Source organism: Ceratotherium simum, chromosome 35 (genome assembly GCF_057802395.1).
Source record: "Ceratotherium simum simum isolate JZ-2026a chromosome 35, ASM5780239v1, whole genome shotgun sequence".
Taxonomy (NCBI): domain Eukaryota; kingdom Metazoa; phylum Chordata; class Mammalia; order Perissodactyla; family Rhinocerotidae; genus Ceratotherium; species Ceratotherium simum.
This window is the reverse complement of record NC_141934.1, coordinates 26,559,175-26,581,954: the sequence shown is the minus strand read 5'-3', so window position 1 is coordinate 26,581,954 and position 22,780 is coordinate 26,559,175. Positions and strand designations below refer to the sequence as shown.

Genomic DNA, 22,780 nt, shown 5'->3' with positions numbered 1-22,780 from the left:
ATAATTTAAGTGTTTGCCCTTAATGAGTTAATGTTTTTAACAGAAAAAAGGCGACATAATATAACCGTTCTATTTGCAAGATAATTACAGGATTCGGGGCCGGCCCCGTGGCTTAGCGGTTAAGTGCACACCCTCCGCTGCTGGTAGCCCAGGTTCGGATCCCCGGCGCGCACCTGACGCACCACTTCTCCGGCCATGCTGAGGCAGCGTCCCACATACAGCAACTAGAAGGATGTGCAGCTATGACATACAACTATCTACTGGGGCCTTGGGGGGAAAATAAATAAATAAAATCTTTAAAAAAAAAAAAGATAATTACAGGATTCAGAAAATACATTATTTCCAAGTGCGCTACAGTGTGATGTGGTAATGAGGGTTTAAAATTGTCTAATATATGCCTTCCTCTTTTAGTTCTTCTATCTGTCCGCGTAATGGAAATATTTAGTGCCTTTTTATGATGCAACTAATGTATGTTTCTTGTAGGAATATCAGAAAATGCAAATAAGCAGAAAAGGGAGGGAAGAAGTTTGTATTAGGGGAAGGGTTATATTTTAAAAGGTGACAAGACACTCTCACTCCCAAGTAGCCAAATTAGCGTTAGTAAATAATTCGGTTTTAGAGACTGACTACACCGCAAGGCCTCTGCTGGGACCTCAGGCCTCGCTCCCGCCTCTAAATGGGCCCCGCCCCTGCGCCGGCTGGCTCCGCCCCGTCCCCGGACGGGCCCCGCCTCCAGCCCCGGACCTCGCGGGCCAAGTTAGTCCCAGCTCTCGCGAGAGCGCATTCCGGAAGTCTCCCGGCCTGGGCGAGTGGTTTGGGAGCCCACGTGGGCTGGGCTTTGGGGTGTACTGCCGGTGACCCCCGCCAGAGCCGAAAGTGAGCAGGACGCCATGGGGAAGCTGCGCCGGCGGTACAACGTCAGGGGGCGCCAGCAGGTGGCCCCCGGCCCCTCGAAGGGCGCCCCCGAGCCGCCCCCCGTGCGGCTGGAGCTAGAGGGTAAGGCGTCCCGGGACAGGGGCTGGGTTTCGGGGAGGGGCCACCCAGGGCCTCGCGGCCAGGACTGGGCAGTGGGGGCCGAAGGGCTTCCGGCCTGTGCCCTGCCTCCGCGACTCCGGGCGGGGGGCCAGAGAGAACCCCCTCTCAGATGATCCGAAGGAGGGGGCACAGTGACAGTCTAGCTTTAACAGCGAGTTTGGGCCAATACCCGGGCTTTCTCTCTTAGGGTCCAGCCCTAGTATAGCAGCGTGGGGAATTTGGGCGAGAAAATGAGGTAATTCCGTGCTTTCCGATGGCTTCGGTTATAATCTCTTTGACCCCTAAATTTGGATTTTTCAGCGTAGACCTGTCTCCTCAACTCCAGGCTGCTTGACATTTCTGCTCAGACTCCTTTTTAGTAGGAGCGCCTATTCTAGGAGACATAACAGAAGAGGAGATTTTATAATTTTTTTATTTATTTTTATTTATTTTTCCCCCAAAGCCCCAGTAGATAGTTGTATGTCATAGCTGCACATCCCTCTAGTTGCTGTATGTGGGACGTGGCCTCAGCATGGCCGGACAAGTGGTGCATTGGTGCCCACCCGGGATCCGAACCCGGGCCGCCCGCAGCGGAGCACGCACACTTAACTGCTAAGCCACGGGGCCGGCCCAGAAGAGGAGATTTTAAAAAATCGATGCCGTACTGAGCTTAGATGCTCCTGGGAAGAGACGGGCAGAGATCAATATGTAAAATATATAGAATGTTGTGTGGATGTATGACTGAAGAGAGGAAGCAGAAGAGGTGTTTGGGGGGCTGCAGTGTTCCATAGAGTGGGCAGGGAAGGCCTCACTGAGAAAGCACTGCTTTCAAGACCAGAAGGTGGCCAGCACGGCTGAGGGGAGATGAAATTAAACATGGAATCAGGATCGTGTAGGGCCTTGTGGGTCATGGTGAGGAGGGTGGCGTACAGAGCAGACGAGGGGCACTGCGTGGGCTTATGTTTTAACAGCATCTCTGAAAAGCAGTAGAGGGCAAAGCAGAGCCGGGCTGCCCGGTTAGGAGGCTGTTGAGTGCGCTCGCCCGGGTGGGAGTCGATGCCTGGACCAGGGAGGCAGCCGCAGAGGAAGTGAGAGGTCGTTGGATTCGGGATGTACTTTGAAGGTGGAGCTGACAGGATTTGCTGGCTGGCGGTGCACAAGAACAAGGGAGATGTCAAGAATGACTCCAGCCTCTGGAGAAGGTGGGGTGGGCGGCTTGCGGGGAGACCAAGAGCTCGGCTTTGGATACGAGTGCTTGGGGGCCTGTTAGATATCCAGGGAGAGAGGGTAGCCAGGCAGCTGCTGACGCGGATGCTCAAGAGAGGCAAGTCCCGGTGGAGATAGCAATTTGGGATCATCTGTGAATAGACGATGTTTATTTACAGTCCACAGGCTGGATGAGCTCGCTGAGTCCAGCCCTGGAGGAGAGGGGAGTGAGGAGGAGGTGGGGCAGCCTGGGAGGTGGGAGGAGAGCACTGGGAGAGTGTGGTTGTCCGGGGACCCTGGAGAAGGACCCACTGTCTGCGTCAGAAGTTGCTGTGGGGTCGGGGAGGGAGAGAAGGATGTGGGATGTAACCCTGGGGAGGCCATTGATGACCTTGATGGGGCCAGTTTCGGAGGAGAGTTGGGGTGAAGTGATTGAGTGGGTTCAAAGTTGTCTTCCAGGCCCCCAAAACTGAGCACATTTCAAGCTGCTTGTATGTGCTCCCTGAAGTCCGTGTTGATTTAGGAAAGAATGGGCCTAGATTCCGGAGATGGAGGAAGGGAGAGCCAGAGCCCCTGGAGAAGCCTGTTTTCCTTGACCAAGTAATTGGCCCCTGTTCCACACCTTACTGGACCTGGAGGGCAGTGAGGTTGTAGGAAAGAATGTCGGGGTGGGAATCCAGAGTCTGAATTCCCTCCCCAGAAGTTGCATGGATAGCCTGGGAGTTGAAGCAAATTGTTTAACATCTCTTTGCCTCAGTTTTCTCTTCTGTAAATTGGGTCCAGTAGTAATAGCCATCTCACCTGCTATCAGACTTTTGGAGGTGGTATTTTGGGAGAATATGTTTATGACTGAAATGAGGATGCTTTGAAAAGTGCAGATGTGACGTGTCCTGTGATGGGCGTCATCGTTATGATAGCAGTGACAGCTCAAGACATGAGACCGCACCTCTAAGAGGACAGAAGACCCCAGGCTGACAGTTGGAACTTGATGTTCAGAGCAGAGGGGCCGAGGTCTCTTAGACCCAAAGATTGGGGAAAGTGGTTTCTCACCTCAGAACAAGGCATCTCCATGGATCCCCGCCTTTCTCAGGGGCCAGAGGGATCTTATAAGAACGTAAATCAGATTGCCTTCTTCAAAGAGCTTTCCCCGACCACTGATCCAATATCGCTACCCACTTATTTTTGTCTTTACCACATCCCCTATTGTTTTTTCCTATGGCACAGTTCTCAAGTTTTTTGGACTAAGGACCCTTTTACATTCTTAAAATTTGAGGGCCCCAAAGTGCTTTTGTTTTAGTGTGGGTTATATCTATCAATATTTACCATATTAGAAATTAAAACTAAGAAATTTCGAAACACAAGCACATACAAGCACATGCTCCTTTACCCATCAGAGCAGTAACATGTCACATGATTTGGAGCCCCTGGAAAATGCCACTATACGCTCCTTTTTTTTTTTTTTCTGCTTTTAATTCTTTTTATTTGAGAATTGCAAAACAAACAGCTTGCGTTGCTTAAAACTGTCTCATTCTTCTTCATGAGGGTCACATAACCTCTCCTACACTTTGTAACAAGTAAAGATGCACAAAGCCTGAGTAGTTAATAAAAGAGTCAGATACTGCCCATAGGGAACACTGGAGAGGGAATTCTAGTTTTAGCTGTCAGCAGAAATAGGTGCTCCCCAGGGCCTCTCCTCCCCAAGCTGCTGCATTGGGTTGAGTTGAAGAGGGATATGATAGCTGAATTGTGGTCTAGATCGTATGCTTTTAAACTATGACATTTAAACAATAGGGGCTGGAGGCCAGCCCGGAGGCGTCGTGGTTAAGTGTGTGCGCTCTGCTTCGGCAGCCTGGGGTTTGCGGGTTCGGATCCCGGGCGCAGACCTACACACCGCTCATCAAGCCATGCTGTGGCAGTGTCCAACATACAAAATAGAGGGAGATGGGCACAGATGTTAGCTCAGGGACAATCTTCCTCAGCAAAAAGAGGAAGATTGGCATTGGATGTTAGCTCATGGCCAGTCTTCCTCATCAGAAAAAAAAAAAAATAGATGTGACACAAACTCAGTCCTTAGTCCACTGCATACTCTTTAGAACGTCATAGTATTATTACAGAAATAGTTTTGAGCTCACGGACCCACAGAGAGCAGGATCATACTCTGAGGGGAGCACTACCCTGCTTACTGGTACCCCCAAATACACACTGGGATGGAGGTGCCCCGGCCCACAGCAAAGCCTGACCCGTGGCAGGTGCTGGGTAGACGAATTGAGTGAATGTGTGACGGGCCTGCACCCCGTTCCTGTGTGGTGCTCAGGCGGCTCACACGTGGGGCAGGGGAGCCCGGGAGAGGCGGAACGGAGTCCCCCAGAGGAAAATGTCTTTAAGGCAGAGTCTCGGGGGTCGAAAGCGTCTGCACTCTCTGGCCTCCGAGGCTGGGGCTCAGGCAAGTGTGTCTTTTCAGATAAGGGCACGTGGAAAGGAGTTGATGCAAGCAACGCGCTCGTTCTGCCTGGGAAGAAGAAAAAGAAGACCAAGGCCCCTCCCCTGTCAAAGAAGGAGAAGAAGCCTCTGACCAAGAAAGAGCGGAAAACACTGCAGAAAATCTTAGAACAGAAGGAGAAAAAGGGCCAGGTACACCGGTCTGTCGGGTCTGCACACAGCTCTCCAGACGGGGAGAGATGGGAGGCCTGTGTCCCCTGACTTGACCTCTGCAGCAGGACTGTCCAGTAGAACTTTCTGGAACGAGGGACGTGTTCTGTGTCTGCACAGTGCGGCGCGGTAATCACTAGGCACGTGTGGCCATTGAGCACTTGGAACATGGCTAGTGTGGCCGAGGGATTCAACTTTTAATGTGACTTAATTTTAATTAATTTAAATTCAAATAGCCACACGTGGCTAGCGGCCCCCCATCAGACACACAGCTCCAGAACCTTCTAGTCCTCTGGGGGCCATGCTGCCTGGGTCTCTCAGTCTGGGATGGCCCAGGTTTGTTGAGGCCAGATGTTTGTTAACTGGGGAGTCAGTTAATCAACGTGCTCATCTTTTTTTTTTTTTCCTTCTAATCATTTTGTGTTATTTATTTTTTAACTTTATTCTGGAGAATTTTAACCTTTTCTCCCTTGATATTTTAAGGGAAAAATTTTGTAATGGGAAATTCAGAGATACAAAAGTAGAGAAGATATGTGATGAACTCCTGTGTCCCTGACACCAGCTCCAACAGTTATCGGCCATGGTTGACCTCGGGTCGTCTCTACTGCTGGTCATTCTCCCTCCTCCTGGGTTAAGGCCCAGGCCACATAAATCTGTGTTCGTTTCTTGTGGCTCCCACAACAGATGACCACAGTTATGGAGTCCAGCGGGCTGAAATCCAGGCGTGGGCAGGGCCGTGCCCCCTCTGCAGGCTCCAGGGGAGGGTCCTTCCCGCCGCCTCCCGCTGCTGGCAGCTCCAAGCGTTCCTTGGCTGGTGGCCCCATCCCTCCATCTCGGCCTCTGTCTTCACATGGCCTTATCCCCTGTGTGTGTCTCATAAGGATGCTCGTCTTTGGAGTTAGGACCACGTGGATAATCCAGGCTCTCATCTCCAGGCCCTTAACTTCGTTATGTTGGCAAAGACCCTTTTTCCAAATAAGATCACTTTCTGGGACGTGGACATATCTTTTGGGGGCCACCATTCAACCCACTATATGTAACATTTTATCCATAAATATTTCAATTTGCATCTCTAAAGTAAGGATCAATTTAGATAACCACAATACCAGTAGCACACCTAAATTCTTAAAAAATATCATCAACTATCCAGTTAATGGTCGAATCTCTAATTCTTTCATAGATACTGCCCCACCCCGTCTCTTTTTTTTCTCCTTATAATTTTTTTGTTGAAGAAGTTGGGTTGTTTGTCTCATAGAGTTTCCCACGGTCTGGGTTTTTTAAATTTTGTCTCTGTGGTATAGTTCAACACACTCCTCGCCCTCTGTATTTCCTGTAAACTGGTATTTGGATCTGTGGCAGCGATTCTCATCCGGGACAGATGTGCCCCCAGGGAACATTTGGCCACGTCTGGAGACATTTAGGGTTGTGATGACTTGGGGGTGCTGCTGGCATCTCGTGGGTAGAGGCCTGGGATGTTGCTAAATGGCCTATACCCCACAGAAAAAACAAAAATTACCCAGCCCAAAATGCCAGTAACGTGGAGACAGAAACCCTGACCAGAGGCTTCGTGAGATTCACGTGTGACTCTGTCAGGGTTGCCATGCGGTGCTGTGTCCCCCCGGTGCCACAGTGGGCCCCCTGGCAGCACCAACGCTCAGTCCTGAGCCCTCACCGCACAGAGACGCGCTCTCCCAGGAGTCTGTTCTTTTAAATCCTGTGCAGCACTTTTTCCACTGTTCTGTGCCTTGTTATTTCTTTTATTGGTTGTAAAATACAAACAGAAGCACGTATAAAATGGTAATTTTAAGAATAATAAAACAAAAACTCATGAAATGGTCACCCGGGGAAAGCAACCACCTGGGCCGCCCTCCCCCACCACGTTGCTTTATTCAGGGCAGCGTGGGGACCAGCGCCTGTCACACACAGCAGCTCCCCTGTAGTCACAGCTGGCAGGGCTGCTTTATACAGACGGGCCTGCTTTATTCATTCGGTCACCTGTTGATGGGCATCTGGGTAGTCAATGGCCTTCTCTTGAGACACACAGCGATGCAAAGAGAGCCTTGTTTATCCAACCCCAGACTCCGTTGGGGGGTGAAAAGCCGCCCCAGGCTCACACGTCTGTTTGTGTGAGAACACCAGGCAGCCGTGCAATTGCACTGTGACTTTTGGTTTAAAAAGACTGCAGGTGTTATTAGCGATGCTGAACTTTTATGTGGAGTCTCACTTCCCTTCTGAAGGGAGGGTCGTGGTGCCAGGTGTCTCACACACTCGTCTCCTTCCCCAGCGAGCAGAGATGCTGCAGAAACTGAGTGAGGTCCAGGTGTCGGAAGCCGAGATGAAGCTCTTCTACACCACGTCCAAGCTGGGCACGGGGGCCCGCATGTACCACACCAAAGAGTGAGTAGGCCAGCCCCTTGCTGAAGCCCGCTCCTCCTGCCAGGGCCCCTGGGGGAGGGCTCACAGGTTACGGAGTCCCACCTGCACTCTCTGCTGTCTTACACTCGGCCTGCTCTGTTCTCTTACGTGGGAACTGGCCTGGTCCCTATAAGTAGTGTTGAGCATTTGATGACTGCTTATTGGGTATCGGCTGTGTCCCAGGCTCTCCTCCAGGCCCTGGGGACAGGGCAGTGCACAACCGTGAAGTAATAAGCTTCCCTTAAGAAGCTTACCTTCTAATGGTGGGGAGGTGGGCAATAATCAAACAGATATATATCTGGTGCGGGTAAGCGCTAAGCAGACAGTGAAGCAGGGAAAAGGGCATGGAGGGGGACGGGAGAGGTATTTCAGGATGCGTGGTCAGGGACAGTCTTCCTGAGAGGAGACATTTGAGTGAAGTGAGGGGGAAGTTATCTGCAGGGAGCGGGAACAGCACGTGCAAAGGCCCTGAGGTGGGAAGGGGCCTGGCCTTTGAGTCCTGGCCTCTGGTGAGTGTTCAGCAACCCAGAGCTGCCTCAGGTCTGCCTTCTGGCTCTCCCGGCAGGAAGTCTGACGAGGTCGCAGCCCAGGGTCAGGAGAAGATCAGCAGCCTCAGCGGGGCCCACCGGAAGCGCCGCCGCCAGGAGGCAGAGGAGGAGGAGTCTGAGTCCTCCATGGAGTCTGAGCCCGAGGTGGCCCCGGGCACTGAGTGGGTGGAGGCTGGTGCAGGGACAATGGCATCAGCTGCCAGCTCCACTGGGGGCCGGGGCGAGAGCCCAGCGCCCAGTAGTCAGCCGTCTCCAGCCAGGACTCCTGCGGCTCCTCCGGCAGCAGCCCCCGCCCTGGCCAGGCCCCCCTCGAAGCCTGCCGTCTTCATCCCCGTGAACCGCTCCCCCGAAATGCAGGTTCGCCGCCCTGGTGTTTGTGATAAGAACTTAGGTTAGCGCCTGAGGGGCTGAGGGTGCAGAGAGGACGTCCCCGTGATTAGGGCAGGTGGCATCGCCTCCATGCCTCAGTGTCCTCGTCTGCAAAGGGGAATGACCGTGTCTGCCTGGGAGGGTCGTGGCAGAGACTGACGAGGGGACGCGTGAGGATGTGCTTACAGGAGTCAGGCTATTGAGGTGGGTGTCACCATCACCATCGCCGTCTGCTCACCGTCACCTTCAGCCTCTGACCGCGGGCCCAGGTGCCCGCTGATCCAGACAAGAGCAGGGCTGTGAGTCAGTGGCCTGAGGTCGAGTGCTGCTTCCACCACTTTCTAGCTCATTCCTGGGCCTCATTTTCGTCACCTGTGGAATGGGGCTGCTCCGTCTACCTCAGATGTCCAGCCCTCTGTGCCTCCCTCGGTTTCCTTGTCTGGTAAAAGATGGTCTCGCTGGGTTGTCATGACAGCGAGAAGAGGCAGGGATGAGGAGGCGAGGCCCACGGAAGGCTCGGGACACCTCGAGGTGGAGTCGTTGGCTGTCTTGTCTCAGGGTGGGTGGGAGGTGTTGGTGACATGGACGCGGGGAGGTCACGTAGCCGGGACCTGGCCCATCGTGGGTGATGGGGATTCTGTCCGTCTGTCCACATGTTTCCTCTGAGCACGTGCTGTGGGCCGGAACAGGAAAGGGAATGATCTGCAGCCTCCGAGCTCTCAGTCCAGCAGGGACACTGGCGTTGACCACATGCTGTCATGGACGGGGCCCAGAGCCATGAGGAAAAATGGGGCACATGAGGGGAGCACGGGGGTCCTGGTCTCGTCAGGGCAGGTGTCTGTGGGGAAGGGACGTCCCAGGCAGGAGCTGAGGGACCAGCAGGAGCTGAGAGGGGTGCTCCCCCACACTGGGAACTGTGTGAGCAAAGGCCCTGAGGCGGGAGGGCTCCTGGGTCCCTAGAGCCGCTGTTTCAGACCGAAAATTGGATCATGGAAACAGGTGGGATGTGACCAGCTCTATTTTTTTTTAACAAAAAAGAATAGGAAATATCAGTGCAATTCCAAATAAGAGTAAGTACTGTTTAATGAAATTGTGATTTCAATTAGAGGTACATTTGTATGTTCATATATAAAGAATTAATCAGGGGGCTGGCCCGGTGGTGTAGTGGTTAAGTTCATGTGCTCCACTTCAGTGGCCTGGGGTTCACGGGTTTGGATCCCGGGCGCTCACCGACGCACCGCTTTCAAGCCATGCTGTGGCGGCATCCCATATAAAGTAGAGGAAGATGGGCGCGGATGTTAGCTCAGGGCCAATCTTCCTCACACACACAAAAAAAAAGTTAATCAGGGTAAGGTGCTTGCTCTAGCAGACAACCCCAAAGAGCCCCTGGCTTCCACCACAGAGGTTTACTTCTAGGCCCAGCGCCACCTGATGGTGAGTGGTGGTGTGGGATTCTGCTCCACACGGTCATTCAGGGCCCCGGGCTCCACCCGTCCAATGTCCCGCTGCTCCTCTTCTCGCCACCCCAGGCTTCACCCTTGCCTTTCTGTGTGCTTCTTCCACATACATGTTCCTAAACCATTTATGGCTTAGGTTTGTGTGTTTTTGTAAGTGGCATCACGTCATACATCTTTTTCTGCAGTTTGCTTTTTTTGTTAGTCACCATTATGTTCCTGAGATGTACTTACCTGTGTTGAAGTGTGCACGTGTGCTGAGTCAGGATATAAACGTGCTGCTTTCTGTGGGTCATGGGGAAAAAACCCCTGCTCTGGAGTCCGTACCTAGGAGAGGGATTGCTACGTGCACACCCTTGATCCTGGTAAAATTAGCACTGGGTTCCTTACTGACGTGGTTGTGCCGTAAACGTAGACGCCCAGCAGCCGCAGCTGAGATTCCCGTGTCTCAGAGGGGCTCCTGCACCAGCCAGGCTGTCCCCGAGGACACGGGGTCTGATGCTCTGAAGGACCTGGGGCGTAGCTCTCTGTCCCCACCCCCAGCTCTCAAGGCTTCTGGTCACCAATGGGCACACCTGTCCTTTGTGGCTGGGTGCCGTCCATGTGCCAGCTGCCCCCTTTGTAGAAACCACTGTAGAAACTACAGTCTTGCTTTATTTGACCAGGGTCCCCTTGTTCCCTCTGCCGTTCTGCAGGGGACCTCCCACAATTCCTTGAGCGCTGACTTCCTCTGTTTTGCCAGGCAGAACGGCTAAAGCTCCCAATTCTCTCCGAAGAACAAGTGATCATGGAGGCGGTGGCCGAGCACCCCATCGTCATTGTGTGTGGTGAGACCGGCAGCGGGAAGACCACGCAGGTGCCCCAGTTTCTCTACGAAGCAGGCTACAGCAGGTGGGGGCTGGCACAGGGTCCTCCACAGGTCCCTCGGGTGACAGCAGGGATGTGGTCCCTGAGAGTCATTCTGAGCATGGGCTCTGCCGTTTACATGCTGTGTGACTGGGCACGCTGCTGCACCTCTCTGGGCCTCGGTTTCCTCGGCTGTGGGATGGGGAGAATCATTGCACTGCTTCACAGGGTTGTTATGTAGATGAAGTGACGGAATTCGTGTAAAACGCCTGGCTCAGTCCCTGACGCGTGGGCTGTGTCTCCTCCTGTTGGCACTTCTGTCGCATGTGTGTCAGGAGTCCCCCAGACCACCCCCAGATTCAGTGGTTTGCTAGGAGGACTCAGCACACGGTGGTGCTCACAGCTGCAGTCTATTACCGGGAAAGGACACGAGGCACAAGCAGCGAAGGGGAAGGCGCGTGGCGTGGCGTCTGGGGGAACCAGGCTCAGGCCTCCAGAGCCTCTCCGGGGGGTCACACAGGACACGCCAAATTCCTCCAGCCAGCGGGTTGTGACAGAACCTGCCAAGTGTCATCTACCAGGAGAGACCCAGCGCCCAGGCTGTTTACTGGGGTCACGTGGGCACCTCTGCCGGGCCCGTCCCCAGACCCCAGACTCCCCGAAGAAAGTAGGTGGTCAGCGTGAACCACGTTGTCTGTATAGACGGTCCAGGCGCAGAGAGCCCCTCATCACTCGGGGTGGGGGGATCCTCCTGCAGGCCAGGGTCCCAGACGCCAGCCAGGGGTGAGCCCGTCAGTGGGTCTTTCTGCTTAGCAAGGGCAGCCTCGCACCTGTCATGTGATCTGTCTTCTGCACAGCGCGGAAACCAGCCCCTGTCCCCTTGGTAGGTTCTGTTTGGAGGACCATGTGCGGGGCTGGGTCAGGCCGAGCCACCGGGCTGCAGGCCCGGGTCCACCTAGGCCTGGTTCCTGTGAGCCTGTCTTCCTCTGCACCCTGACTGTTGAGGCACCTGTGTGCTGGCCTGTGGACCACTCCCTTTGCTGTTAGGTGGTACTGCCTCGCCTGGTGTGTGTGTCCCGTCACCCCGATGGGGGCCGCGTCTGTACAGTGACTCCTGACGTGAAACCGCGTGTGGCTTTGGGACACACACTGGGGCCGAGGACTGCTGATGTGTTGTGTTCCCCCTCCCCCAGCGACAACAGCATCATCGGCGTCACAGAGCCCCGCCGTGTGGCTGCGGTGGCCATGTCCCAGCGAGTGGCCAAGGAGATGAATCTGTCGCAGAGGTGAGGCTCTGCCTCCTGGGGAGGGAGAGGGTGGTCCTCCTGCCTCGCCTGGGGGTCGGCTGTCCAGGAGGAGCTGAGCAGCATTGTGGGTCCCCGTCCGTCCCGAGGGTGCTGGGGGGGAGTGTCGCTTCTGCATCTAAGTGCAGGAGTCTCTGAGTACAAGAAGGCTTCCCGCACTCTGGACAGCAGGCCTCTCCTGGGCAGGGGGCCACGGAGCAGGGACGAGCCAGCCAGGCCCTTGGGCTCACATCACACATGTGTGCTGAGGGGACAGATGGCCCTTACAGGGGTTCAAGGGGAGAGCAGAGCAGCAGGTGGCTGAGTGCAGGCAGGCAGTGGTTAGCACTTAAGTTACGTTACAACTCAGGCTTCCAGAATGCAAGTCCTCTCCTGGCAGTAAGGCTATAGGACTCGCCTTGGAAAGCAGTTTGAACAAAGCAAGGATAGCATCTGCTAGAGAAGGGCTTGGGGCCTCAGCCCACACTATCTAATTCAGGTTTGCAGGGGCAGCACGTCCAATAAGGTCTAGAATCCAGAAGACACAGAAGAGATAGAGCTAGAGGCTCCTGCATCCGTCCTGTCATCATGTGCTCGCCAAGCAGCACCTGCCGGGTGCCAGCCTGTCCTGGGCTCCAGGGACATGGGGCTGAGTGAACAGAGCCACCTGTGCCCCTGGGGCTGGCATGCAAGTGGGGAGGCTTGTTCTGTTTGCTCGTTAGGTGGGCGAGGTGCCTCCAGCTCCCCTCCCCAACGGCAGCCACCACTGCACATTTACTGTGGCTCCTTCTAGACAGTTCTGTGCACAGACAAGCAACTGTCTGTCTGTATTTCTCCCTCTCTGACTTCTACATAAATGTTTCACACCATCCACACCCTTCTGTAGCTTTCCTGTTCCATTTAATAGTATGTGTTTTGAAGATAGTGATACATAAAAAGCTGTCCGTTTTTTCATCGTTCTTTTTAACTTTTTATTGTGAAACTCTCAAGCGTATACAAAAGTAGAAAGAATGTGCCCCCATGTACCCAAGACCCCATTTCAATAATAGTCAACTCGTGACCAGCTTTGTTCCATCTGTGCCCCCGCCCCTCCCCCAGGTGTTGAGGTGCGAGTCTCAGATGTCATGTCGTCTCACCCTCAGTGTTTCACTGTGTGGGTCTGAGAGATCAAGACTCTTTTTTTTTTTTTTTTAAGATAAGGAATTTTTAAAACATAATTGCAATATGTTTATCATAACTGAAAAGTGTATCATGACTCGAGCATCCTCCTGTCCACATGTAGATTTCCCTGGTTCTCTCCTAACACGCTTTTACAGTTGGTTGCTCGTTGGCCTTGGTCTGCGCTTGCTGGGTTGACATGCTCTTTAGTTGGCCCTGACAGCTCCCTCCCCCTTCACACTGGAGAGGGATAGTGGGGTGGGCAGGGGTCTGGGCCTTGTTTTTTTTTTTTTTTAATTTTATTTATTTATTTTTTCCCCCCAAAACCCCAGTAGATAGTTGTATGTCATAGCTGCACATCCTTCTAGTTGCTGTATGTGGGACGCGGCCTCAGCATGGCTGGAGAAGCGGTGCGTCGGTGCGCGCCCGGGATCCGAACCCGGGCCGCCAGTAGCGGAGCGTGCGCACTTAACCTCTAAGCCACGGGGCCGGCCCGGTCTGGGCCTTGTTGGGGGACCTGGGGTCCCTGCCCTTGGCCGCCTGCCCAGTGGGGCCAGGCCTCCACTGCCCACCTTGGAGTGGCCGCATGGCACAGCCCCAACCAGCTGCAGCTCTGGGGACTCGCCTGCCCTGAGCCGTGTCCTGTCCCCACAGGGTTGTCTCCTACCAGATCCGATACGAAGGAAATGTGACCGAGGAGACCAGAATCAAGTTCATGACGGACGGCGTGTTGCTCAAGGAAATCCAGAAGGTTGGTTGCTCGTCTTGTCTCACAAAGCAAGGCCAGTAGAGGTAAGGAGGTAGAATGTCACCCGGCATGTGAGCAGCTGGCCTGCCAACTGTTGGCAAAGCAAGATGCACCACTGTGCCACTGTGTGGGTTACTTAACCTCTCTGAGCCTTAGTTTCTTGATCTGCAAGCTGGTGCCTTCCTCGTATAATTGTTTTGAAGCAGAAATTGTATAATGCGTGAGAGCACCTTAGCACGATGCCTGATAGGTGTTCATTAACGTGAGCTTGTATTTTTATTATGATTCAGTTTACAGACTGTGTGTGTTGGCGTACTGCTCCTCACTGGCTGTGTGACGTTCCCCCGGCAGGGGTCTCTGGGGAGGGCAGGGGTGATTCCTGCCTCCTCTGCCTCAAGGCTGGCCAGGGTTGCTCAGGAAGGTGTGAGCATGGTGTGGGGTCTGATGGTGTCTTTCTGTGTGACCTGCATGTCCAGTTGCCCTCAGTCCCCACCCGACATCTCGTTTCTGTTTCCTGCAGCCCTGTCCACCCCATAGCATCTGCGTTTGGTAGCTCAGCTCTCATAAATAGTGGCTGCCCTTTCCCTAGCAATTTCTCTGTCAGGTCCCAGGCCCCATGCAGTGTCCTTTACAGATAGTGATTGTAATTGAAACGTCACCGTGACCCCGTGCAGTGGGTCCTATTGTCCCCATAATACAGATGAGGAAACTGAGGCATGGGGAGGTGAAGTAACTTGCCCAAGGTCACAGACCAGGACTTCCCCAGACTGAGTGCTCCAGGACCTGTGCCGGCTATCAGCCGGGCTCCTCGAGTGGGAGTTGTGGTGTGTGAAGTGGCCCCAGGGTGGCCAGGCCTGGCTGGCAGGCCTCACCCTGCTGACCTCTCCCCAGGACTTCCTGCTGCTGAAGTACAAGGTGGTGATCCTCGATGAAGCCCACGAGAGGAGTGTGTACACGGACATCCTCATCGGCCTCTTGTCCCGCATTGTGACCCTCCGAGCGAAGGTAGGGCAGGAGGCAGGGGTGCCGGGAGCCCCCATGTCCCAGGCTCCCTTGGCCCACGCCCTCTGCCCCCGGGGTGCTGCTGAGAGAGGGTCTCCCGAGGACAGGGTCCCCCAGGCCCAGGGCTGTGCCGAGGGTCTCAGTGGAAATCTACACGTCCACCCTCTTGGAATCCTGGCTCCAGCCTCGTAAACTGTGACCCTTCCCCCCGTGCAAAGCGAGGGGCTCAAGCAAGGAGTTCGTGGTGGGCCAGGCTTCATGTGGAGCTGGCTCTAAGGCGCCCGCAGGTCTTCAGAATCCACAGAGCGAGTAGGGCCCCCAGCCAAGCCCCAAGCTCCACACACTCGGACACGCTTGCCCGGTGCCCGGCCCCGCACCAGCCTCTCCCCCAGTCTCTCCACCCCACCCCCGATCGGGCAGAGGTGGACGGCAGAGGCCTGCTGGGTCGAGGAGGCCGCCCTGGGGTGGGGCTCCAGTCCTGTTCTAGCCCGCCCGTCCTGCTGAGAGGTTGACTGTGCCTTATTCTCAAGTGCAGGCTGTTCGTCAAGCGGATGCTGCTTCTGTGTGTGCTGTGTGCCGGGCCACGTTCAAGGCACCGAGCACTCGGCAGTGGATAGGACCACAGTTCCTGCCCTCCTAGGTCTTCCGCATTAGTGAGGGCCACTGGCAGTAAGAAACTCAGAGAGTCTGAGCTGGTGATGGACAAACTCAGGGAGGCGGGGAAGGTAGAGGGTTGGTGGTGAGAGAAGGCCTCATGGGGAAGGTGGCCTTTGAGTGGAGGGCTGGAGGAAATGAAGGAGCGAGCGGTGGCCACCGCAGTGAAGAGATTCAGAGTAGAGGAAATGGCTGGTGCAAAGGCCCTGAGGCAGAAGCCAGCTGGTATTTTTTTTTTTTTTTTGTAATGAGCTTTATACTATATAGTGGATTCACTTAAAGCGTAGAATTCGGTGGTTTTCAGGATATTCAGAGTTGTGTTATCATCACTCCAATCAATTTTAGAATATTTTTATCACCCCAAAAAGAAACTGTATACCCCTTAGCTGTCACCTCCAGTCCACCCACACTCTGGAGCCCCATCTCAGGGTATCCATGAGTCTACTTTCTGTATGTAGATTTGCCTGTTCTGGACATTTCATATGAATGAAGTCATACGGTATGTGGCCTTTTGTGTCTGGCTTCCTTCACTCAGCATCATGTTTTCAAGGGTCATCCATGTTGTAGCAGGTGTCAGTGCTTCTTTCCTTTTTAAGGCTGAATCACATTCCATCATATGGATGGACCACATTTATTTATCCATTCATTTGATGGACATTTGTGTTGTTTCCACTTTTTGGCTGTTGTGAACATTCGTGAACAGGTTTCCGTGTGGACACGTTTCATTTCTCGTGGGCCTGTGCCTAGGATAGAAATGTTGGGTCACAGGGGCTCCACGTTTAACCATTCGAACCCCCTGCCAGACTGTTTTCCACAGCGGCTGCACTGTGTTGCCGTCCCACCAGTGCTGTGCGGGGGTGCCAATTCCCACATCCTCGCCAACGCTTGTTACTTTCCATGTTTTTAGTCCTAGCCATCCCATGGGGGTGACGCGGTATCTCGTGATTCTGATTTGTTTCTTTCGAGGATCAGGGAGCCTAGAGTGGCCGAGTGGAGTGAGGTGGGGAGAACCAGGAGACGGGGCAGGAAGGTGCATGGCGTGGGGCCAGCCTGGGGTCATTGTGGGGAGGAGACGGGGCCTTTGATCTGCGCTGTGCCTCTCCCCTGGGCTTTTTTCACCCAAACCCTCTGAACAGCCTTGAGCTTGTGGGTTTGGGGCTACTAGCCTCAGAAGACAGTGTCCAGGGGCTTGAGAGCAAAACCCACCATGAGGCACATCAGGTGCCGTCTAGGGGGCCGGGAACCAGGGACCCCCCACCACACACCAGAGTCAGGGCCGCTCCTCCCTGAACCTTGGGGACAGACAGGTAGTCATGATGTGGGGTAGGAACTGAGGCAGCCACGCCTGCTGTCCCTTTGCATTGGGTGGACCCCAGGCTCAGCCCACCTGCCTCACGTTCCGCCGACAGAGCTTAACCTTGGGGGAGTTTAAAGACTGCCCTTAACAAGCCGCTGCCCCCGGAGAGGCAGCTCCTGCCGTCAGCTCTCTTTGCCACTTTGTCTGGCATCTTTGGCAACCAGAAAAGGGGCTCGGGTGGGGGCTGGAGGGAGGCTGGGATGGCACAAGTCCCCCGCCCCTGCCCTGGGTGGCCGTGGGTCACCGAGGTTGTCATCCACAGAGGCACCTGCCGCTGAAGCTGCTCATCATGTCGGCCACACTGCGGGTGGAGGACTTCACCCAGAACCCGCGGCTCTTTGCCACGCCGCCTCCTGTCATCAAGGTACCGCCCAGGCCGGAGTCTCAGGCACCAGGTGACGAGGGGCCCATGTCAGCTTCGACAGAACGAGGGCACCCTGGAAGCAGGGGTCCCCTGAGAGACCTCACTCTGCCGCGTGGAGGGTTGACAGTGTGGGAGAGGCGCTAGAGAGCTGAGCGCCAGACTGAGGCCTTCAGTGCAGAAAGTTGAGGAAAGGGAGGGACCAAGCCTGGGCTAACGCTCACCCGCACCCCACGATGCCTCCTTGGGGTCTTTGGCAGGTCGAGTCCCGGCAGTTCCCGGTGACGGTTCACTTTAACAAGCGGACTCCGCTGGAAGACTACAGCGGGGAGTGCTTCCGGAAGGTCTGCAAGATCCACCGGATGTTGCCCGCAGGTGAGGCCTGGCGAGGAGAGAGGCCGGGTCTTTCTCCTGCAGACCCACGGGGTGCAGGCAGTGTGGGCTCTCGGCCCGTCTCGGAGGGGCTCGGAGTAGTCCCCTGTCCTGGCTGGGCCTCAGTTTCCTCACTGGTTCTGGAGTGTCCACAGCACCTGCTGCATTCCGCCCAGAGGATTGTGAGGTTCAGTGACTCCCTGTGGGGTGAGAGTGGGCGTCGAGTGTGCCCTCTGTCCACTCGGATGAGAACAGTCCACAGGGCCCGGGCAGGTGCCAGTTGGCACAGGTGCCCCCGGATGCAGGACAGGTGAACAGGCGCGGCCCACCTGGGTTCACTCCTGATCCCCTCAAAGTTTTCACCACGTCCGTGACACTTGCTCAGCTGTTTACCCAATGTTGTTACTTAAATTGGCTTGACCTTCTCTGGGTGAACAAATGTCTGTCAAAAGGAAATAGTATCGATAGGAACCAGCTTTCCTGACCAGAAATAGAGAGAACCACACAAGGAGAATGCAGCAGCCGAGACAGTCATGGTGACTGCTAGCAGAGACTCGGGTCTGCTGCAGCTGGGCCCGAGGCCTGCTTCCTCCATGCTAAGACGTAGAGAGCAGTAGAGATGCTTCCCGCCAAGGCTGCCTGTGTCCTGCCAGGAGGCTGCATTGTTGTTCCGTGATGCCCTGTGCTTGTCTGCTTAAGGCATCTCGGGGTTCGGGGTTCACATCCTCTCTCTGGGAGACTGAGCTGGTGGGTGAGGGGATGGCGGGGGTGTCAGGGCGTGAGGCCGAGGCGGGGGCTCGGGCAGAGCGCGTTGGAGTGGCCTCGGGTCTGGGAGCAGTGGAGTATGGGGAGCTGGCCTCCCCTGCGTGGGGGGTCTGCCCATCAGAGCATGTCGTCTGCTCCCGGCTCGTCTCCTGCTCTTTCACCGCATCTGCCCCTCGGCCACTCCTGTGCGCTCTTCGCCGTCGTCTCCATCTCGTGAGTGTGGCCAGTATTCCTCACTTCGCTGCTCAGGGGCCCCCCACGCTGCCTCTGTGGACTGGTGTCTGCAAACTCAAGGGCCTCCCCCCATGCCCAGCTGTCTTCTGGTTCCTTGTTGGCTCTTCCTTGCTCTGCTGGCCGCTCTGCTCTTAGACCCCCTCCCTCGCAGAGGGGAAGGAGGCCGTCGGCTAGGAACCCTCCAGCTTCCTCACGTCAAACCCGAGAACTCAAGGCCTCCTGCACCCTCTCTCCTCGGTCCCATCAGGACGGGAGACGTGTGTCCCGTGCCTCACCCCGCTTCCCTCTGGCTTCTCCAGGCCTCTTGTTCTCAGTCTTCTGTTCCCCAATCTGCTTCCTCGCCACCTGCCCCTTTCCACTGTCACATTGAACGTTTTCAGAGGTCATCGTGGGGCAAACCCCCCTTGACCTCTGACCTGCTTGCCCCCTCATCCAGCTTCCTTGAGAGCTTGCTACGTTGTCCGCCTCCGTTTCTCACTTGCTCCTCCGGCGTAGTGTGGCGTCTGCACGTCCTCACCTGAACTTGTTCCTGAGGTCACCATCAGCTCTCTTGACACTTGTAAATAAAAAGGTCTTGCTTGGTTCTTTGGTGACAGTGGACAGTGTAGACGGCTCCCACCTCCTCACTGTGTGGTGTCGCCCCACCGCTGTGGCTTTTCTCCGTGTCGTCTGTGGCTCCTTTTCCTCCTCGTCCTCCTCAGGTGCCGCTGTTCCTCGGGGTTCTGCAAGGGCCCTTTTCTATTCCTGCGTGACGGACGCCCTTTCCCTGGGCAGCCACGGCCACTCCAGGGCTTCAACTTATCGTCACTTGCTTTTTTTTTTATGGTAAAATTTATCATTCTAATCATTTTCAAGTGTGCAATTCTGTGGCATTTAGTATGTTCACAATGCTGTGTAACCATCACCACCATCCATCTCCAGAACTTTTTCATCACGCCAAACAGAAATTTTCTTAAAAATTATTTATTGAGGTCATATTGGCTTATTGTGTAATTTCAGGTGTACGTTATTATTTATCAGTTTCTGTGTAGACTGCATCGTGCTCACCCCCAATAGTCTAGTGTTTATCCATCGCCATACATATGCCCTCCTTTACCCCTTTTGCCCAGCCCCCTTCCCCTCTAGTAACCACTAATATGTTCTCCTTATCCACGTGTTTGTTTATCTTCCACATGTGAGTGAAATCACGCAGTATTTGTCTTTAACTGTCTGGCTTACTTTGCTTAACATAATACTCTCAAGGTCTATCCATGTTGTCACACGTGGCACAATTTTGTCTTTTTTTTTATGGCTGAGTAGTATTCCTGTGTATGTATGTACCACATCATCTTGATCCATTCATCAGTTGATGGGCACTTGGGTTGGTTCAACTTCTTGTCTACTGTGAATAATGTTGCAATGAACATAGGGTGCATAAGTCTCTTTGTGTTATTGATTCCAAGTTCTTTGTTTTTTTGTTTTTTTTTATTTTTCCCCCAAAGCCCCAGTAGATAGTCGCATGTCATAGTTGCACATCCTTCTAGTTGCTGTATGTGGGACCCGGCCTCAGCATGGCCAGAGAAGTGATGCGTCGGTGCGCGCCCGGGATCCGAACCCAGGCCGCCAGCAGTGGAGCACGTGCACTTAACCGCTAAGCCACGAGGCCGGCCCGATTCCAAGTTCTTTGGATAAATATCCAGTAGTGGGATAGGTGCATCATATGGTATTTCTATTTTTAGTTTTTTGAGGAATCTCCATACTGTTTTCCATAGTGACTGCACCAGTGTACATTCCCACCAGCAGTGAAGGAGAGTTCCCTTCTCTCCACATCCACTCCAACACATGCTATTTCTTGTCTTGGTGATTATAGCCATTCTGGCAGGTGTAAGGTGGTACCTCATTGTGGTTTTGATTTGCATTTCCCTAATAATTAGTGATGTTGAACATCTTTTCATGTGCCTGTTGGCCATCTGTATATCTTCTTTGGAAAAATGTCTGTTCATATCCTTTGCCCATTTTTTGATCTGGTTGTTTGCCAAAGAGAAATTTTGTATCCATTCAACACTAACTCCCCATTCCCCCTCCCCCCAGCTCCTGGCAACCACCAGCCTACTTTCTGTCTCTGTGGATTTACCTATTCTGGACATTTCATATAAATAGAAGCACATAGTAAGTGACCTTCCGTGTCTGTCTTCTGTCACTTAGCATCATGTTTTCAGGGTTCATCCAGGTTGTAACAGGTGTCAGTGCTTCATTCCTTTTAATGGCTGAATCATATTCGTCTGTATTGATAGACCACGTCTTATCATTCATCCATTGGTGGATGCCTGGGTTGCGTCCACCTCTTGGCCGTTGTGAGTGGAGGTGGTGAGCATCTATCTGCAGGTTTGAGTTTGCGTCCCTCTTTCCCGTTCGTTTGGGCTCATGCCCAGGAGTGGCACTGCGGGGTGGTACGGTAACTCCGTCTGACTCCCCATCACAGCGCCCTCAGTCTGGGAGGCACTGCCCGTTGCCCGTCTGTCTGCAGTCCTGTGTGACTGGCTCTTCCTGGCGCCCCAGCTCTCAGAGCAGGGCTTGGCAGATGATCGTGGCTAAGACAATGTTTGCTTCGCGAGTGAGCAGATAACAGAGGGGCCTCCTTCCTTCCGCAGGCGGCATCCTGGTGTTCCTGACGGGGCAGGCAGAGGTACACGCCCTGTGCCGCAGGCTGAGGAGAGCCTTCCCACACCCCAGACCCAGGCCACCAGGTAACCCCGGCAGCCCGACTCCCCGGGGAAGCACTTCACCCCGAGCGGCTGGGGGCTGTCAGCTGTGGCTTCAGAGCCTCGCTCTGTCGGCGCCGCTGCCTGCCCTCCTGTCCCCCGATCAATGGTCACCGAGGCAGTGACCTTCCCCTGGACAGTGAGGAGCAGAGCCCTGATAACTGGGCCCTGGCCACAAGATGTCTGCTCCCTAACTTGCTCATCTTTGCCCAGAAAAGGAAGATCAGAAAGATTCGGTAGAAGAAGTGCGGAAGTTTAAGAAGTCGAGGGCGAGGGTGAAGAAGGCCCAGGCAGTGGTACGTGGAGCCTCGTGGGGCAGCTCGGGGCCCTGAAGCTGCCTTGTCCGTGTGGTGGCCGCTGGCCCTGTGTGCTTGTGTAGATGTAGATTTAATTAAAATGAAATAAAATTAAAATTCAGTTCCTTGGTCGTCTTAGATGTATTTCAGATGCTCAGTGGCCTCCTGGGGCTGCTGGTGACCGTATCAGACAGCACAGGTCTAGAACATTCCTACCGTGGAAGGGAGTTCTGTTGGGTGGTGCTGCTCCAAAGGCGGCAGGGGGGCTGTGATTTGAAACATTCAAGGTTCCCTATGCTGTGGGCCGAGGGGAAGCTTCCAGAAGGCCAGGCCCTGAGCAGGGCCTGCAGGGATCGCCAGGGAGGGCAGGCGGTACAAGGGCGAGGGACCCTTGGTGGTTGCTGAACAACGGGGGGCGGGTGCGAGCTGAGGGGCAGGCCAGGCTGTGGGGCCCTCACCCCGAGGATGTCTGCACCATGTCACCGTGGATCCGTTGGCAAGTGTCACTACAGTCACTGACCCTCCTGCTGCGTTTACAGTGTCCAGGCAGCCTTCTGAGTGCTTTACGTGTTAGCTAAAGGTGCTCACAGCAGCCCTGTGAGATAAGTCCTAGGATGATGGGCCCTGTTTAGATGAGGAAAACGAGGCAGAAAAAGGTTGCGTGACCTGCCACGGTGGCGTGACCCGAGGGTGGTGAGGCTGGGCCTCGTACTTGAACGGATTGTGAGCTGATGTCCTGTTTACTGTAGGCATTGCCCCAGATCAGTTTGGACAGTTACTCCGTGTTGCCCGCGGGTGAAGGCGACGAGGACAGGGCAGCGGAAATGGACGACGAGGAGGCGGCCCTGGGCTCCGACCTCGACCTGGACCTGGGAGACGACAGAGACGATGGAGCGGACGGAGGTGTGCCCTCAGCAGGGCGTCCGCTCCTTCTGTTCATTCGCTCAGCAAGTGTCTGGAGCCCCTGCCGTGCCAGGCCCTGTTGTAGCCCAGACTTGCGTGTCCCACCCTGGTGGGGCTCCGAGTCAAGCGAGGTGACCTGGAGCGTCTTTGCTCCTCGCTGGTGTTGAACTCCAAGGAGGTTGGGGTTTCCGGCTGCTTTGTGCCCTGTTGTTTCCTGAGCTGCTAAAGCTGCCTGGCACAGAGCAGGCCGTCGAGTATCATTGTGTTGGTTGTAATGGGGGTGCCACTCCAGGCTCAGCTTTGTTGGGTGAATGCAGGCCCTGGGATGTGGGGCCAGGATGAAGCCCATAGGGGGCCCCACACACGCCACGCGGCAGCGGCGCCAGAACAAGCTGTGGGGCCCGC

General features: G+C 54.7%; 1 protein-coding gene across 1 annotated transcript in view; it reads left to right on the top strand.

The window, feature by feature from the left end:
* Positions 1-799: 799 nt before the first annotated feature.
* DHX37 (DEAH-box helicase 37) overlaps positions 800-22,780 on the top strand; it is a 33,690-nt gene continuing 11,709 nt past the window's right edge. The window contains exons 1-13 of the mRNA XM_004430149.3: positions 800-996; positions 4,682-4,851; positions 7,154-7,266; positions 7,850-8,189; positions 10,398-10,546; positions 11,695-11,787; positions 13,597-13,693; positions 14,582-14,695; positions 16,966-17,067; positions 17,325-17,439; positions 21,066-21,161; positions 21,390-21,472; positions 22,222-22,375. Of these exons, the coding sequence (XP_004430206.1) occupies positions 891-996; positions 4,682-4,851; positions 7,154-7,266; positions 7,850-8,189; positions 10,398-10,546; positions 11,695-11,787; positions 13,597-13,693; positions 14,582-14,695; positions 16,966-17,067; positions 17,325-17,439; positions 21,066-21,161; positions 21,390-21,472; positions 22,222-22,375 (1,732 nt within the window). The 5' untranslated portion in view covers positions 800-890. The remainder of the gene's footprint in view (positions 997-4,681; positions 4,852-7,153; positions 7,267-7,849; positions 8,190-10,397; positions 10,547-11,694; positions 11,788-13,596; positions 13,694-14,581; positions 14,696-16,965; positions 17,068-17,324; positions 17,440-21,065; positions 21,162-21,389; positions 21,473-22,221; positions 22,376-22,780) is intronic.